General features: G+C 37.0%; 1 protein-coding gene across 5 annotated transcripts in view; it reads right to left on the bottom strand.

The window, feature by feature from the left end:
• CDK17 (cyclin dependent kinase 17) overlaps nucleotides 1-19301 on the bottom strand; it is a 133274-nt gene that overhangs the window by 38379 nt on the left and 75594 nt on the right. For 3 of the 5 annotated variants that reach the window (XM_083845322.1, XM_083845323.1, XM_083845324.1), the window contains 2 exons: nucleotides 16965-17003; nucleotides 6966-7130 (listed from right to left, as the gene is read on the bottom strand). The exons of 1 other annotated variant lie outside the window; for it this stretch is intronic. In XM_083845322.1, the coding sequence (XP_083701448.1) occupies nucleotides 6966-7130; nucleotides 16965-17003 (204 nt within the window). The remainder of the gene's footprint in view (nucleotides 1-6965; nucleotides 7131-16964; nucleotides 17004-19301) is intronic. One more of the 5 variants, XM_083845325.1, reaches the window with a different exon arrangement.

Genomic DNA, 19301 nt, shown 5'->3' with positions numbered 1-19301 from the left:
ATCCTGACAAATTAGAGAGCTGGGTAATCACCAACAATACAAAGTTTAACAAGAGTAAGTGCCAGATTCTGCATCTGGAAAGGGGCAACCCTGGATATATGTATAGACTGAGGGACGAGATGCTGGATAGTAACTACACAGAAAGGGATTTGGGGTTTTGGTTGATGGCAAGTTGAACATGAGCCAGCAGTGTGCCCTGGCAGCCAGAAGGGCCAGCTGAACCCTGGCACACATCAGGCATGGCATGGCCAGCCGGTCAAGGGAAGTGACTGTCCTGCTCTGCTCTGCGCTGGTGTAGTCTCCTCACCTTGAGTACTGTGTGCAGTTTTGGGCACCACAGTATAAAAAAAGACATAAAACTATTTGAAAGCATCCAAAGGAGGGCTACAAAGATGGTGAAGGGTCTAGAGAACAAGATATAGGTGGAGCAGATGAAGTCACTTGGTTTGTTCAGCCTAAAGAAGAGGAGACTGAGGGGAGGCCTCATGGTGGCCTGCAGCTTCCACATGAGGGGAGCGGAGGGGCAGGCACTGAGCTCTGCTCTCTGGGGACAGCGACAGGATCCAAAGGAACAGCATGAAGCTGTGTCTGGAGAGGTTCAGGCTGGGTGTTAGGAAAAGGTTCTTCACCAAGATGGTGGTCGGGCACTTGAACAGGCTCCCCAGGCACGTACTCACAGCACCAAGCCTCATGGAGTTCAAGAGGTGTCTGGACAAAGCTCTCAGACATACAGTTTAATACTTAAGTGGTCCTGTGTGAAGCCAGGAGTTGGACTCGATGATCCTTGTGGGTCCCTTCCAACTCAGCATATTCTATGATTCTGTGATAATTATACCTACAAAGGAGGTGCTTCAAAAGACAAATTCCCTGACCTCTTCTGTTCCTAGGTATTAGGCATGACCTTGTACAAGGTAAAAGAGAACATGAGGAACAAATAAAAAATTCCAGAACTCTACCCTGAAAAAACACTAACATGAACAAAACATGCAGAGCTCAATTCAATCTTACCACCAGAATACCTGAGAATATTTAACATTTGCACAGAATTACAGCAATAAAAAACAAAAAGAGAATGTGTAGGTTTCATCGCTATCAGCAAGAAAGCAAGCTGGATTTTCAAGAAAAAAACCCTTCAGGCCAAAATTTGGTTATCAACACATCTTCTAAAATGTTTGTCTAGTTTAGCTCACATAGAACCATGTAGACTTCAAAGGACCAAATTCTTCCTTAGTACAAAGAATTTCCTTTTAGAGAAAACAGAATGGATATAAAAAGATTAACTCGCAAGGTACTGGCAGTATTTTAATTCAAAAGTAGTGTAATTAAATACACGAATTAAGTGCATATCCCATACACAATGCACAATTTTCAGCAGCAATATGGATTTAAACGGAATTTTGATTAAAAGACCACAATGCATCAGAATTTTGCCAGCAAGTCATGCTCAGATTTGGAATGAAAGGGAAAAAATAAACTGCATTCCTTGTGTAATAAGGAGCAATCTTCAGGTTTCAAACAAGGTAAATATTCATCAGAGCTTCTAGAGAAATGTTAGTGAACAAGAGGAAAAAGATTTTCAGAAAGTGATTCCGAAAGATCAGCTTTAACCTCAAGCTAAGCAGGCAAAATGTTACTCTTTTTGCCAAATCTCTGCAAGATCTCTCTCATTCTCTACAGAAACTCGATAGCTGTGTTTTTAAAGATCTGTAGCAGGCTGTACAAAATTGTTTTTAGTAATATAAAACCATTATTGAAAACATTATTTGCAGCAAACCTATTATCTCAGCATCACTGTATCTGGTACGCAGCACATTCACCACATCAGCGATGCACATATGTCCATAGGGCCTGATGGGATTCATCCCAGGGTACTCAAAGAGCTGCTTGATGTCACCGTGAGACCTCTCAATTATTTTTGAGCATTCTTGGGAATCTGGAGAGGCCCCATTTGACTGGAAGCTAGCAAATGATGTCCTAATTTTCAAGAAGGGCAAGAAAGACGACCCTGGTAATTACAGGCCTGTCAGTCTCACTTCAGTGCCTGGTAAAATAATGGAGATTATATTGGGAGTTCTTGAAAAACACTCGAAAGACATTGTAGTTATTGCTTATAGCCAACATGGATACATGAGGGGAAAATCCTGTTTACTGAACTTAATTTCCTTTTATGACAAGGTTACCCATCTAGTTAACCAAGGGAATCCAGCTGATGTGATCTTTTTGGATTTCAGCAAAGCTTTTGATACTCTCACAGTATCCTTCTGGACAAAATGTATATCATGCAGTTAGACAAGCACATAATACTATGGCTGATGGGTGGAGCTCAAAAGAGTACACTAAATGGGGTTACATGAGGCTGGTGGACAATCTGGAACAGGCTCCCCAACGAAGTGGCCACGGCCCCAAAGCCTGCTCGAGTTTAAGAAGCGTTTGGATAAAGCTCTCACACAAATGGTTTAATATTTAGGCAGTCCTGTGTGGAGCCAGGAGTTGGATTCAGTGATCCTTGTGGGTCCCATCCCACTCAGGATATTTTATGATTCTATGAGTTATTTAATAACAATTCTTTTTAAAAGACTTTTCTGAGAGATATCTGTTTTAGCAATTACAATTCTCAAGATTTTCCTTGTAAAATGAAGTGTAAGAGCTCCTAACTGTTGCTACCCAATCTATCTATCCTAGTATTAGTCTAAGTCCACTGGTGCGGCCCCAAAGCCTGCTTTCTTTAGAGAAGCTAGACAAGAGACAGTTATCTAGGCAAACTCACAAAGTAGGATTCATCAAACTAAAGGAGTATTGTATTCTAAGCCATGAAGCAATTACATCATTAAAAGAGAGAGAGAGACTGACACTTTCATGAAAGTAATCGTGACTGTCATACTTGTTATCTTGGAACACACACTGTTCAATTCACAAAAGCCTATGTATTATGAAATTGCTGTAAAAAATACACTTCAAAATGCAACATCCACAACTACAAAGAGTACCCTAGTTGACAAAGATAATTCTTCTACTAAAAAGAGCACCTATGCAATAATACGAAACTAAGGAATATTTCAAGAACCAGTAACACAGAATCATACATTTGGAACAGATATTTTAGCTGTAAGAAGACTCTGCTCTTTACAAATCAGGAATGAGAAGACAAAGTGGGTCTGTCCCATTCAAGTCGAAAATGTAGCATTTCAAACTTAAATGAGATAACGGTCAGTCTATTTCAAATACTACAGTGATACGATTAATTTTGGTATGTCTTGATAAGCTACATACTCATAACGGACCTAAAGATTTTAAGCAAGATATTGTCTGTACCATCCAAATAAATCTATCATTAAACACACGCCTGAATTTCTGATAGGCTGATTACGCAACAGCTCCTATCTATAAGAGTTTGCAAATGTTTTAATTATATTCTAAATAGGGATACTTTAAGCTTTTTTAAAATGTGTCCTTTTATTTTATTAAATTAAAAAGGTACTAGTAGAGCCTTATGTTCATTATTTTAATAGCATAAGAACTGGAATGAGGCATTTTGATCATTTTATACAGGTGCATGATGATAATAATTAAGCAATGATGAAAATCATGCAAATAGTTCTTTAATTTCACCAAGTTTTTCTAAAGGCAAGTTCACCTGCATCAAAGCCAGCCTGCATAGTCTTCAGAGGTTTTAATGGTTCAATAATTTATTGAATTGCTTCACTGAATACCACAGCCATTCTCTTACGCAGATGTTTATTTTAATGTACTCTACATACCTAATTAAATACCCAGTATGGCTGTGTAATAAAAAGGTCTAGATGACTGCAATATAGCAACAAAATTATGGAAGTACATTTAAAAGAAAAGGTTGTCCTCATCTCAGTTGAGAGGAGTGTACCACAAAAGAAGTTAGTGAAGGGAACCTTCAGTGCAACAGATGAAAACTCCTCCAAGTGAGCTAAAGTAATACCCACTAATTAGTCAGTAGTGAGTCAGACTGCATGATCTTTCTATCTTATTTCAGATTATTACAAAATAAATAAATAAATAAAAATCACAAGAATTGCATATTGGATTCCTTCAAGGAATACTTTCCTAAAGCTTACTTTGCTATTAAGTGGCTAAATTTTATTACCAGTTTTACTAACAACAATTCAAATTGAGGAAGGCAACACTGAGAAACTGCCTTTGCCATTAACATGAGCAAAATAGAAAGCAGTATGGAAACATCATTCCTTTCAATTCTAATAGTTATGACAAAGAAACAAAACATCTCCATAACTGTATCGACACAGCTAGCAAAACCATGAATAAGCTGCTGCTGCTACTGAAGATCACCAGGATGGCTAGCTTCAGATCCATGCCAGCCAGAGCTGGCTTTGGGTATTCCAAGCACCTCTTCAATGTTCCCAGTAACATAAATATGGAACAAGTACAGCTAAGTTGGACCTGCATTCAGCCAGATCAAGTCCAAGAACAGTTCATTAATTCTGGCACCATAATAGATTGCAGCAGTTAAATGCTTCTGGAAGTGCAGAAATTTAGAAGCTATACAGATATACGTGAGCTAAACAACTCAACACCTGGAAACTAGATAAAAAAAAAAGGATTACAAGGATTACATGTTCAAGACAGACTTCTTAGAGATAAGCCAAAATTTTTTTTGTCTTTACAGAACATTTTACAATACTTAAAGCTAACAAAAACATTTTTTTTCAGGCAGAAAATTCTAAAAAGAATGTTTTATGATTTTACACATTACCACAACATCAGGAACTCATATTCAGTGCTCAGAAAACAAACGAAAACAAACAAAAACCTCTCCCAGGTATCACAACCAATTCTTACATTTCTATTTAATTCAAAAGCAAATCAGCCTGAAACGCACCTGTGGCAGGTCTTGTTTGTTTGTTTTAACCAATTAACCATCCTCTTACTGCCACCATTTCATGCTATTTCAAGGGTCTCTAATAGCAAGTTCCCACCACTAGACTAGAAGAAAAAAATGGAAAGAAAATAGGATGAAGGTACCAAAGGAAAAAAAAAAAGCTTCATGTAGCGTGGGATATTTGACCATTTCATTTCTGATGTCATTATCCCAATGGGAAAAAACTTCAGCACCCTGCTGAGTAATAACCATTCCCATATGGTAGAAACAAAGGGAGGAAAGATACAAAGAAGCAGTGGAGAGAACATTAGTAGTTTTGCTTGTGCAGACAAATGCTACTATATAACATATACAAGTAGCTTAAATTTTCATCAGATGAGGAGGGGATAATAAACAAAATAAAGAGCTTCCAAAGACTACTCCTTACAGAGAAAAAGAGGGAAAACAGATGATGAATAAGATGTAAAAAACTCAGACTCAGAGAACCCTAATAAAGAATGCACCGTAGCATTGCAGAATAAGTATCGCTGCATCCAAAAGAAGCAGAGGTGTTTTAGTGTACACTATTGAACACTACTTCAGTGAAATTACAAATTCTACAGGAATCTGTAGCTATTTAATATATGGTATTATAACACTTCCTACAGACTAAGACACTCAAATTGTGTCAGTTAAACACACAAACTTTGTTCACCTGAAAAACAAATTACATTATTTTGTATGGCTTATGCATTAGTTTTTTTCAGGTGTAAAATACCACTAAGAAAATCAGAAAATCATTAAAAAGCAAAAAAAAAAAAAATTTTTAAGCAAAGCTCATTTGAAGTTTATAGTGGAAGCTTGATGAGTTATTGGCAAACTTGCATTTAAAAATGCTTAGCATGTTTTTAAATGCAACACACAGGAATACAAAAGTATACATCTCTGCTGTTCCAGTACGTATTTTATATACAGCTGATTTGGCAAATAACCCATAAAAGACTAAATAGTCCTAAGCAGAGATATCTTTACGTACACTTAAAAAACAAAACTAAACAAAAAAACCCTTTGTCTTTCTGTTCGATTATTGACAATTGTTACTCAAGCAAAGCTTGTCTAGGAAAAAAAACGGGGGAGGGTGGGAGGAGAGTAATATATAAGATCTGAGTACCTGAGTGAAATCAGGAATTCATACTGTAGTCAAATCTACATGCACATGAAAACCTGTTTTGTTGTGTGTGTGATAACAGCTGCTAAACTCCATTCAAGAGGACAGAATATTTTTTTTTCTTTTTTCCTGGACTGAATGGTAATGTAAACAGTAAAGAGGCAATGTTTTTAATGTGATAAGTGATATTACAGCAGAAGAGAATATAATTGGTTTGATGAGCATCTTCACTCGTAGCTTAATCTTGAGCAAGATCAGTTTAAATATCACACTTCGAAAGGAGGGCAAAAGACTAAAAAATTCATAAAATCCTAATTAAACTGGCTTGCTCTCATTTTCTAGTATCAATTAATTAAACATAATTTAAAATAACATAAAAGCAGGGTAAAACATTACCGGTGACTGGAGGCAGCAACATGACAAATTACTTGAAACAGAAGACAAAACATATTTTTAAGTCATTTGCCCAACAGAACTGCAAGTATAGCTCAACACTGCAACAAGATAATTATAGTTGAGTGGTCTTATTTTATCACTGAAAAAAGCAATTTTTCCCCCTATATTACTGAGAAGTCTAAGTAATACACTATTTATTTTTCAATTCCACACATAGGATGATTAACCTTTATTTTTCTCATACTCAGTTGTTGTAGTTCTCACCAATACTTAACTGAGCTGGACACACAGGTTCCTTATAAGGTATTATGAGAGTTATTTTGTAACTTGTCAAAAATTAATGGATGAGTTCTTGTAATTGCTGTTCCTGAAAATCTTTAAGAGACATTCAGTACCTTAAAAAGAAATTCCTCCAACAACCCCAGGAAAAAAAAAAAAAGCATTTCCAGAGATTTATTAAAGCATTAGAGTAACTGTATCTCTTGCTAAGAACCAATACAGACATTATTCTTCATAGGAAAATGAATTTAAACAAACAATATAGTATATTACCTAATCTGCTCCCATTTCTGGGCATTGCCATGAAAGAGCCGAGGCTGCCCCCTATGACGCTATGTGGTCTCCGTAAAGGGGGCTTCTTGAAAGATCCTGTGTATTGGTGGAGAAATGAGTGCATGCTGTGAGACGTTGGAGGCCTGCCATTCTTCACAATTGGTTCTACAATTCACAAGGATCAAAATATTCATTCCCATAAGCAAGTAGGAGTGTCAGGAACATGCCAGAAGAAAAAAAAAAAGAAAAAAGAAAAAAGAAAAAAAACAGTTACTATACAGGAAATCACCATTCTGGTAAGATTCTCTTTTATAGTAACAGTAGACCACAATACTACAGCCATTTCTCCATTAGCAAGTTAATACAAAGCACAGCATTAAATATTTCCCAAATTTCATTTTATTAAATTCTGTCACTCTACTACTGATCAGAAAAACAGTCTGAATATACAGTCTAAAAATGCAAATTAGAACAGAAAGTAGCTTTTAATATTAGTTTTTTCTTCTGAATTAATGCTTTGTCTGATTGCTCAATGCTTTTATCTTTATTATAATTTAAATAAACCAGCTGTTAGATCAACTCACACAATGAGCAAATTCAACAGCATGCCTTTAGAAATACTCATGCTCTCACAATTCTTGAGGGTCACTAGCCGTGAGGTCCTGCTACTGGAAGTCCTTAGAAGGAAACGTACCTGTCCGTACACACCGCAGCGGTCATGCCGTAATTAAGGTGATTTATTATTCTGATAACCTTTAAGTATTTAAAACAGTTATATTTTGGCTTTCCATTGGATTATGTCCCACACAGGACTTAGACGCAACAGCAGGATTGTAAGATTTGTTTTTATTATTATAATTATTGATAAAACGCTTTCTAAAAGAGGAGCAACATTAGAAATGTTAAAACCCGCTACACAGCTGCATACATCAACGAAGCGTTCGTGTTCCCCCAGCCAGCCTGACCGCACACGTGCACTAGCTGTGCTTCTGGAAGCAGGCTCTCCAAAAGCAGGGAGGCTTTTTAACCACAACAAGAAGCAGAACAGAAGACAGCTTGCATTGCTTGTCACAAAGCCGGACTGATCAGAGCCACTGATGAAGTCACTCATACAAGAGCTTAAAAAAGAAATGCTGTCACTACAGAAAACGTGCGCAGGGGAAAGGAAGCTACATACAAGCGCTACCCCCATATGCTAGGGAAATGCCCAGAACCCAAGTATCGCAGACTAAATGTGCCAAAAGGACAGTTCAGTTTATTTTTCCGTCATCTGATTCTCGTTACCCTTACAGATACAGCTGGTTTGGTGTTGCTTGGAGGACAGAAAAGCCAGCACCCCTGCACCGAGCAACTGCAGGGTGAGTGCAGCTGAGCAGAGCCTTGCCAGGCGCTTTTGGAGCTGCTGCTCTGAGGGCATGGCACAGCTGGGATCTGCTCACAGCTTCCCTCTGTGCTGTGACAGGGAGCAATCTGGGATGCTGTTTCATCACCCTGACTCATACTCGCACATGCAGGGATCCCAAAACCTTACTTTTCCTTCCAAAATAAGAAGATCAGAGCAAGGAGACCTAATTTCACAGAAAGCAGAATTTCATCGAGAAAGGAAAACAACAAACACCTCGTAACCTAAGCAAAACAGGGTCTTGAACGGAGCCCCTTCTCTCCCCCAGAACTCCCACCCATGTACAAAAACCCTGGATATATTAGGGCCTAACAGTCTAAAACAAGAGGCAGAAGTACACAGACAGAAATACCCAAGGATAGGCCAGTGACTATAAAAAGTAATTATGCAAGGATTTTTTGCATATAATATGAATAATATATTAAGACAAAAATCATTTCAACCCAGCTGCTGCAGGAGACAAAATAAAAAGCCAAAAAAAGGCTTCAGGCAGAAGGTGGAATTTGAAAGGACATGTCAGCACTGCTGTGGTTCTGCCTGCAGCTTTCATTAGCATCCTTCATAAACACAGCTTCAGAGGGGGGTGAGTAAGAGGAAGAATACACCAGGCATCTGTGTATACGTACATGAAGTGTGATTGGTGCCTTCACCTCTAAAACTCTGTGCTTCTCTGGCCTAAGTATTTATTTCATCATCTCTTTTTATTTGAGCCATCAGCCTCCTTGTTCTGTGCATTCAATACTACATCGATCCTAGGGCAGCAGGCAGTACATTTCTTCCTTGCCAATTTTTGAACAAAACCTAGTTACTAATACCACGATAGAAAACACATTGGTTCGAATATAGCACAACTTCTGCATTCATTTTCTACATATTAAAAGTTGCCTTCTGCTTTCCAACTTTCTTACTAATCTTTGGTTGAATTTCGCCCAGCTTTTAGACCAAAAACCTCACCATGAATTTGTACACAATGCTGAACAAAAGAATGCTAACTCTGAAAATGTAAGCCACTGTTCAGTGCACAGTTTGTTTTGTGGAGACAGTCATCACTGGGTGTGACTACAGCACTTGGTGGGTTCCAGTTGCTAGCTTGCCTAATTTTGAAATTATTACTTCATTTTTATTACCTATATATGTAGTAAGTAATATATACAAAATATGTAATTCCACTTAATTTCAATTGTTTCTAAAACAGATTTTCAAGAGAAAAGAAAACCAACTCAAAGATATTCTTTTCTGGGAAAATACAGGAAGCAACACTCTCCTCCCTTTGACCAAGCCCTGATACACCAAGAACAGCACGAGCCCCTCAAATTCCTCCAAACTCTAACAGTAAACCTTGTAACAAAATTCTCAGAAAATTTATTTAGTATGGAAGCCTACTGCTAAAAAAAAATTCAAATGTTTTTCAGTTCAGACACTAGTGTCACTATCTTTACACATTGGAGGGTAACTTAAACCTTGAGCAAAGTGCTGAAACAGACTGACGTGTAACTGAAAATACCTCTCATGTGACAAGATTTAGTGCCTCTCACAAAAATGAAAATTCTGCATGAAAAATATTCAGTTTCTCATTACAATGAGAAAAGTAAGATGCCAGCATACACCTCAAGAAGGGTCAGAAAGTACCAAAGGCATGACAAGGAAAAGGCAGGGCCATATGGCTGGAAGCAAAGCTGTTTACAAGTGAGACAGTATAACATCTTGGTCTTGTCAAATCGTACCCTACATCTAGATATTTGCATTTTCTGATGACTCTTGTATAATTAACCACAGTGGAGCGTACCCACACATGTGGACTACATTTGCATTCACATATGTACGAAGTTGACAGTTTCCGTTGTATGTTATGGTTTTTGTCTTCCTGATCAAAAGTTCATCTCTATGAACTGTGTAGCACATTAAAAAGGTCAGAATTTATGAATACACCAAATGATTTAAGTAAAGATTAGGTTTTATGCTAGTAATGAACATAAAAGTGTGATGAACAGAGATGATTATTTCAAAAATTTATTTTTCTTGTGGCACTGGTAGATTTGCATATATTTTACAGTTTAAAACAAAACGACTAAAATATCTTAACATATAAAAAAAGTCTTGTCAGTAAGGATAAACACAGATAAAATTAATGCCAAATGGCTAATTTATATAAAATGAAATAATAATGTTTAATATAACAAGATCTAATTATACAAAAATAACTTTTGTAATCAGAGGCAACTACTACCTTTCTGCACAGTCATACGTACTGTTCTAAATTATGGAACCCATTACAAAAGTTAGCAAAAATAATTTAGGTCAGGTAGTAGGCCAGGCATAACTACCTGCAAACAATGAAATGAAGTTACAAGAGCTCCCAAATTATTAGTATGCTTTTCACTAAGAGAACTATTAATGGTACTTGATTACAAGTTTTTTTTTTTTTTAATCCTAGTACATATCTTTTTTTTTTTTTTAAAGGAAGGATCATATGGCATTCTCTTTTTATGATGGTATAACGAAGACTTGTGATCTGAAAAAGTCTTTTTGTTATAGCCTATACAGTTAAATTTTCATTGTGGTATGCTATAAACATTTAAAGTAATGGTAACATGAATTCATCATTTGTATGCTGCTTCCTCCCTGCAAGTGACAGTAACATGTAAGAATTGGAACAAATATTGAAAATGATCAAGCAAACTCTGCTGAAAGTGAATTATTATTATTTTTGTGCATTTTAAACATACAAACACTTAAAAGCCGCAATTTCAAAACCAGTATTTAACACTGTCCAACAATCTCCAAGACCCCTAAGTCACAATTTCAATTCAGCCACTTTGAGAATTCATTTTCTGCAATATTAGTAATACTTTGAATCACTACATTTGAAGGATAGTGCGGCAGGTTTTATGGTGAGATTGTAGTGCAACTGATTTTTCTTGAATAAGATGAGTCAAAGCTATCTATAAAAGTTATATGCCTTTATTACATACATCTATAAACTGCCTCTTATAATTTTATCTCTGTGATTATAGGTTTGGTTTGTCTTCAAAAAAAAAATGTTTCACTATATAAAACTCACTAACATTCCTTAAGTTAGCATCACTGTACTTGGTAAATATAACTCAGTAACCACCCAAAGGCTTAGCTGACACAAATTTCTTGGTGAGAAGGAGGTTTTTCTGGTACTACAGTGGATATTTTCATGGGGCTATTGGTTTGATGTTCAGCTGCAGCTAAAACAACAAACAATGATCAGAAATTATAGGGGAGTAATCACCATGCAAATGTATGTGCCTATTGCATTTTGAGCATCAAGACCTTGTCTTCCTCTCTCAAACAGATGAAAACCATAAAGGGCTCTCAAAAGTACTACCAGGGTGACTGAAGACAAAAGGGCTGCTGCAGAAAGAATGCCTACACAGCCCAAGACTGTTCCACGTTGAAAAGCAGCAACTGCAGAAGACGTGACACAATCCACAGGCTTGTAAGCGGACAGACAGCTTGATCACCTCCAGCCCAAGAGGCAGGGTCACTGCGAAAGCTCGCAGGGGCAGGGTAAGTACAACAGACGGAAGTGGTTCTTCACAATGCGCAGTCTGTGGAAACTCCTCGCCACAGGATGTGACGAGCACCCAGAGCTTACAAGATGCAAGGGGAGACTGAACAAGTGACCTGCTCGGGGTTACTACATGCACAGGAACACGTTCAGGAAGTCTCTGAACTAGAAACTGTTAGAGCACCCATGGGAAATGCTGTTACATTTTGAGCTCTAATCTTAGACGTTCCCTTAATTGTCACCACCAGAGACAGGAGGACAGCTCTCCAGAACTCCGGCTGTCCTTACACTGCAAGACTCCTGCTGCAGGGGTGCAGCTGCAAGTGCTTTGTTCCCACTGTCACAACCATTCATTCCTGCAAAGGCCTCAGTAACTGTTTTTCTCTAGCTCTGTTTCCTCAGTCCACTCTACAAGCTCTAATTCCAAACTGATAAAGCTTATAAAATGAAAAAGCAAGCTGGAAGAGAAGTGATGGTTCTTTTTGAATCATATCAGGTCAGTTAATACAGTATTTGCTTCATATTCTGGTTACAAAATCACTTCATCTTGGTCTCATCGTTCAAGGATTAACTACTAAATTCAGATCAACTCCTAAATTTCTTAAGATGTACTAATTACTAGTACATTAAGACCAATCATGCAAATCTTTCCTTTAAATGTAAAAAGGTTAACATTTTCCAAATGAAAATATTTAGACACATTATGCTAGTGTACAGAAAACACATTTTTCTTCTCAGTGTCCCAAACCCTTTTTGAAATATGAACGTACCCTTTTGTTGTAATTATTTACACATACACACACTTGCACCTTTTTTATGATGCCAGGTGCATGCTACCTTGCTATGTGTACATCTTGGCAAATCTCTGAGTTTAAAATTGGGCAACACATAGTGACTGTACACTACTTGATTTTCAAGTTTGGTGTACGCTGAGCTGTTTTATGTTATTTGGATCATTTTCTTGTATTTCTTGCATCCTATCACTCAAACTTCTGTTATTATTGGCACAATACAAAATAACTACAACAACACCATTGAAAGAAAATACTCTTCAAAATCCAGGCAGCCTGGCTTACTGATGTTTTAAGAGTTGCTAAATCACATTGCTGATCTGTTTTAGAAAACACACTTGTATTTTAAGAAAATACAGTGCCCAGTAAGGTACTGTCTTGCTGTGTTTGAAATAATGCCAACACCACTGCTAACAAACATGTAAGAAACAGAAAACTCAAATAAAACGCTGAAATCTTTCAGTTACAAAGTGACAGAAATTTATGCTTAAGCATAAGTGAAAACGAATTTTTATGTCATAAATAGGAGCGCTGCCAGTATAGAGTAGAACAATAGTCAATATAACCAAGAAGCTTGTCCGCTGGATTAATTAAAAACAACTATTTTACAAGGTTATAAAAATGCCTCATCTTCTTCCTTTAACTGTAATTTAAAGTAACCACAAACTCTGGCCTGAAATTATTCCCAAGTTTGGCATTTTTCAATATATCCCCAATGTTTCTTCTTGTTATCCATCTGTCTTAAAGGGCCACACCACTTCTTTTGTTCCTGTGCTGAATTTACTTAACTGGATTTACTTAATCTGAGATCCAGAGAGACTGCAAATTGCTTGGCATTTCTATGCAAGGCCTCAGCTACTGACATACTGTCACACGTCAGTCAGTCGGTGGATTAAGGAAAGAAAGTGTTTTTATTAGGAATGTAAATGCATTCTAAAACACATTTTATGAATATCTAATACTAGATATTCAACTACCTCTTTTTATTTTTTTCAGGTCCCATGAGTATCTCTATTATGTGACAGAAAGACCAGGCTGGCTTTCAGATTTCACTGTCTAAATTGTGGAATGATATTTGCTTCAGCTAGCTTTAATAAAGAATCAAAATCACCTGTCATACGTGATGACATTTTCCCCTTAAATAAGGCATTGCTGATAGAGCTGAGTAAGTCTGCAATAAAATGCATTATTCAGTAACCTCCATTCTGAAGATGGAAAACACACTAATACATATTTTTGAATTTCATATAAATAATGTACACAACAGGAGTTTTGTCTAATCAAAATAAGACAGATGTTGGAGACCCAGACTAAACCTATGACCTCTGAAATAGGAATGAACACAGGCGTGCTCTATATTTTAAGTAAACGTGTAACAGCAAGCCTGACAATTCACAGCTGCTACCACAAAGATTGTCCTAGGTCCTTCCCTGTCAAAAAGAAGGGTAATTTTGATTTAGGTTTCTGAACTAGGCCATCACAGGACACGCAGAGTGCTAAGTGCAGACATGAGGGAGGAGGCAGAACTTCACTCATCACTTTTAGCTGCAGCTTGACTTTGGATTGGCTCAACTACGGTGACATCTCACTAAATGCCCTGAAAATCAGCTACTGTTTTTTTGTAGGACAGAACTCTATACAGTTTCTCTTCCATCTACCTTGACCTCACCCTTACTTCAGAAAACTTCCAGTGTGGTTTTTTTTTCCTTTCTCCATTTTGATAGAGAACAGGGAAATGTTAAGTCTATGCAAATGAAACTAAATTTTCATGCAAAGCTGTCTAGAGCATGAAGCTTGCAATTCATCATAACCTTTAAAAAATATTTATATCAGCTGCTTCAAAGTTGTAAGTGCTACTGTTGTATAGCTTAATCATATTTTAACAATATCTAGAACATATTCACTTAACTAACCTGAATGTATGCTGTATTAATGACTACTCAGTTATTATGTGTCTGTTGGCAATAGACTGACTTTTTTTGGACTTGCAATACAAAATATTTTGAATAAACTGCTTTCCTGAAGAAGTTGTTGTCAAGAAGCCCCTTCTTTCTTCAGAAGTCCTAGAATGTAAGTATGTGAATTTCTGACATTGTAGAGCTGATATCCTGCACTATACAATATTTAATTACACTGCTGGAAGTCTGTCAGACCCAATCAGTAAAATTAGTTGATTGCAGATGATGGCTCCCATAGAAGAAATATTTGAATAACCCAAAGCAGCTATAGATTTGCTGTTACCTGTACTCTCATGGAGCTGCATAAAAAGCACTGCATAAATTACTGTATATTTATACGTTATTTTATGAGATTGTTTCCTTGGACTCCGTTATGTGATACCCAGGAAAACATTAAACAGGAATATACCCAGGAAAACAAAACATTATTATGTGATACCCACGAAAACATTAAACAGCTCTAAAAAAAGAGCAGCCATTCAAAACCACTGTATATATTCATTAAATATGATGAAAGCTTCAAACTTGACTATTACAACATTACAAACTAAGCAGAACCTTTGAAGGATTCCTCCCATTGCTCAAAATTAATCCATCTGAGTAGAGCAGTGATATCTAGAGCATGTCTTCTTCACTTGGAAGATGTGGCAGAAAATACTGGTAAAATACTGGAAGAAAAATGCTGAAAGAAAACTAAAGAAACACAGCCTTCAAGTTTCTCCCAGAAATGAAAGTGAAGTACCTCAGTGACTACAATGGCACTGTAATGATCCTGTAATTTTTTTTTTTTGGGGTGGGGTGGATGATAAGCTTTTCCATGGATTCTGTATAAGCTATAAAATAAGAGATAACACACAAGGTAAAAATGAGACCAGGACATCCAAAATACACTACAAAAAACCTTTCAGAGTTGAATTCATGTATGATGAGTTTTTGGCTTCTGTCTAGGTATCGAGACGAAGAAGATCACAAACAAATGAAAAATATTCAAAGCTGAAAGTCTGCCTCTGAAATTTATATATTTCATACTGTTGACAATTCTCAAGACTGTAGTTCTGGCCATCAGAACACTTGAACACAAGTTTGATAGTTCTACATCTTCTATCATGCATGACATACCACCAGTACTAATCTTCCCTCTAAAACGCCCACTTCCAGAAGACATTACACTACACAAAATCCTTCAGAACACTGTTACAGGTACAATTTAAATCAACATGTCAGCATTACAGCCAAGTATCCCTTGCCTCCCTCCTTGCCTTCCCACACACAACTACCCTGTAGCTCCCAACACAAATATCTGTGAGGCTACATTGCCAATCAAATCAGGAAAGAGAGGACCTAGTTCCTTTCTGCCCTACTTTCAGAAAAACAAAACAAAACAAAACAACAATAAAACAGCCAATATTTATTTTGCTTTTCTGTACTTCACAAGTATATCTGAATGCCACTTGAGAACAAATTTCTACATCTTCATCAGTGAGCCTACGCTAGTAGAAATTTGTTGTATATACAGAGTCCACCTCTGCAGCTACGCGCCACATTCTCCTGCCAAACCTGTGCTCTGCTTCTGAAGGAACAGACTTAGGAGTGGACAAAAACTCCTCAAGACTACAGGTCTCTGAAGCATGCTTTCAGGCCCTGAATTTTCATGCTCATTTCACTTTATAAGCACTTCCACACACGAACAGAGCCTCCAGGTTTTGTGGGAAGGAGCAAATTAAAACAGAAGGGAAGAAAGAACACTATGTTGTGCAGGATACGTGGGATGGAAAAAACGTACTGAACAGTAATAACAAAAATTGATGTATGCCACAGCACAGAAGGTACGTACAGACTATAATAAAACCATTGTCAGTAGGGTGTAAGGAAGAGTACGAGGTTCAGTATTTAGCTGTGACAACTGCCAGTTATTTGTGGTAATCTATAGTTCTAGAATGAGCTCTATCACTTCTGGGGATTTCTTTTTTTTTTTCCTCCCCAGCATTTTTATATTGATACTTTCCTCCAGTATCAAGAAAGACATTGAACTGATTTATTACTTGTAAGTATTTCTGTGCTCATATTTTCAATCCAAGAACATTGTCTTGAAAATATGTTGCAATTCACTGTTTTCCTTACATACTCAAGGATTCACACACAGCAGATGGGACTTTCTCAGCTGTACTGAAGATGATATGAAATGACTACAACTACATAAAGATTTGGCTGTTCTGAGACAGCACAGCAACGTGTCAATTTTACAAACGTTTATTCTTCTTACCAGAGTAGTAACTAGTCATTAAGGCCTTAAACCTAAAAAACACTTACGCACTTTACTGTAGCTGATCCTTCCATTATTACTCACACCTGTAAAATTACAAAAAAATTATGCAAGTGTTTGTGAGAGTAGATCCCATGATCATTTGACTGAGCTACAACAGACTAAATAGAGATAAATATTATTCTATGATTCTGTGAAGTTCATGAAGTCAATTCTATCAGAACCTCACTTATTTTGTTTTAGCAAGTATGTATACATGTATAAATATATATAAAGAAAAAAAAGGCATATAATGGCTTTCCAACCAAATTGTTACTTATATATTAACGCAAGAGCTGTGGATGTATTTAGGAACATATCTTGTAATTAATCTTAAAAGCATGCTTGGAGCTTATGATAATGCATTTAATAGTATTAGACAATACAGCCCGATATTTCACTTTCATTAGAGAGCATATTCATATGTGTTTAAAGCATTTGCATAAATTTTACAGTTAATTGGGCTTTAAATATGCATGATCTGGATGTTACTTCTAGCCAAATTTCATTAGTATGTCATTGGCAAGGAAAAATTTCAGGAGCAAATTTAGTTGTCAAGTGCTACAAATTACCATTTAGTATTTTTAATATTAATCTGAATACATATATTAATGTAGAACCTAAAATTAAAGGAACAAGCCAGCAAAATGTTATTGTGCTCGAATCAAGACAATTAAAAACAAACAACAGATCCAACTAATTAGTTTTGTATGGTAAAACATCGGAGACCATGACAAAGCTGCTGTTTTCAGATGAAAAAATACCCCAAAGTATCCTTTATACAGCCCACAGTTCATAAGGCTTCAGATGTATATTAGGCATTTCATCAGTCCCTCTACTTTTACGGTTTATGCATCTGATTATGTGATGCTTTCACACCCAAAAGCCAATTATGATGAATGTAATTTGTAAGGAAGATTTAATCATACATAGGTTTCTGGTCACAAAGTAATTTGATGGTGTTCCAGAAAGAATACTGTTGATTATTCCACATTCAGTGCAATAGCTCTGTGCTACAGCACTGCTATTGCACCGAACAATATGGGTTGATCCCTGCTAATCCCATTTTGCTGCTGATGGGTAAGTGCTGCATGCTGAGACTGTACTGACATAACACGATGAAGGAGGCTGTGTGTGAAATGAGACTGCATACAAAAGGTCAGCTGATTCAGTGGTATCAATGCATTGCAAAAAAAATCAAAAGTTATGCATCTATTTTTACATCTGTGAACTACAAATGGGACAATTTGTTCTACATTAGGAGTAATGTTCTCTAAAACCAATCTTCGAACAACCCACTCAAATGTTAGAGCTAATGACAAGGTAGGTCTATGGATGAGAGCAGTAGCTACTTGGAATCAGAGGCAATTGTTCTGGGAGAGGAAAAGTTTGAGAGGGTGCTGAACAAGACAGGCTACTCCAGAAGGTCAACTGTGACAAAAGGTCCCTGGTATTGCATGCTCGTGATCTACATCTGGAATCACAGTGCTGAACCGTGACTTTCAAATATAGATTTTACAGGACACACATGAAAAATCAGAGATGAGTATGGATCCTAGGTCAGCACAGAAGTGGATTTCTATGAATGTAGTCTCTAAGGTGCAGCTGAACACACTTTTCAGGAAGAAAAAAAGCTGGCTTGTATAAAAAATATCTTTCAGTGAACATGGCCATCAGAATGGAATGACAGAAGACAAGACAGGTTAATCTCTAGGAAGAAAAAAATAAAAACAAAACAAAACTCACAACAGCAGAAGAAAATTCTGTTGTAAATGCCTCTGGTATTTAGGTTCTACCCTTGCCTTTGGCATGGGAGAGAGAGTTGGCTAAACTACATATGAAGAACCACTTTCTGAAGACCGTCTGTACCCTGGACTTCGATTCTCTGTAGATGAAGATATTGGCTTACTTTTACTCACTACACTGTGTTTTCTAAGTTCAAGAACAGACCCAAAGTCTGCAAAATGGTCACATTTCTGTTTCTCTGTTCCACAGGGTGGACAAGCTATTTCTTCCTCTTAAAAGCAAAACTAGGGGAGAAGGTTGCTCCTGTCTTCTCAGATCAGCATTACCGCAGTAAAGAAATGCACTTCTGAGACCTTAATGTATCTATCTTTTCCAACCCTAATGATTCTAACAACTCATAAGCTGTTCTTTAAGAGACTACATCTTCTCATGTGTCCCAGTTTGATATTTACAGCTAGTACACGCTTCTTCACACTCCAATTACACATATAAAGACACTGAGGCAAGCCTTTCTCATTTAAGCATTCCTCTGTAAGTAATTTTTATGTCCACTGAAGGACCATTTTCCAGGCCGTGTTCACTACCTAACCCTAACTTGT

The sequence above is a fragment of the Anser anser genome, assembly GCF_964211835.1.
Source record: "Anser anser genome assembly, chromosome: 1".
Lineage (NCBI taxonomy): Eukaryota > Metazoa > Chordata > Aves > Anseriformes > Anatidae > Anser > Anser anser.
Note: the sequence above shows the minus strand (reverse complement) of the source record. Positions and strands in the feature narration are given on the sequence as shown.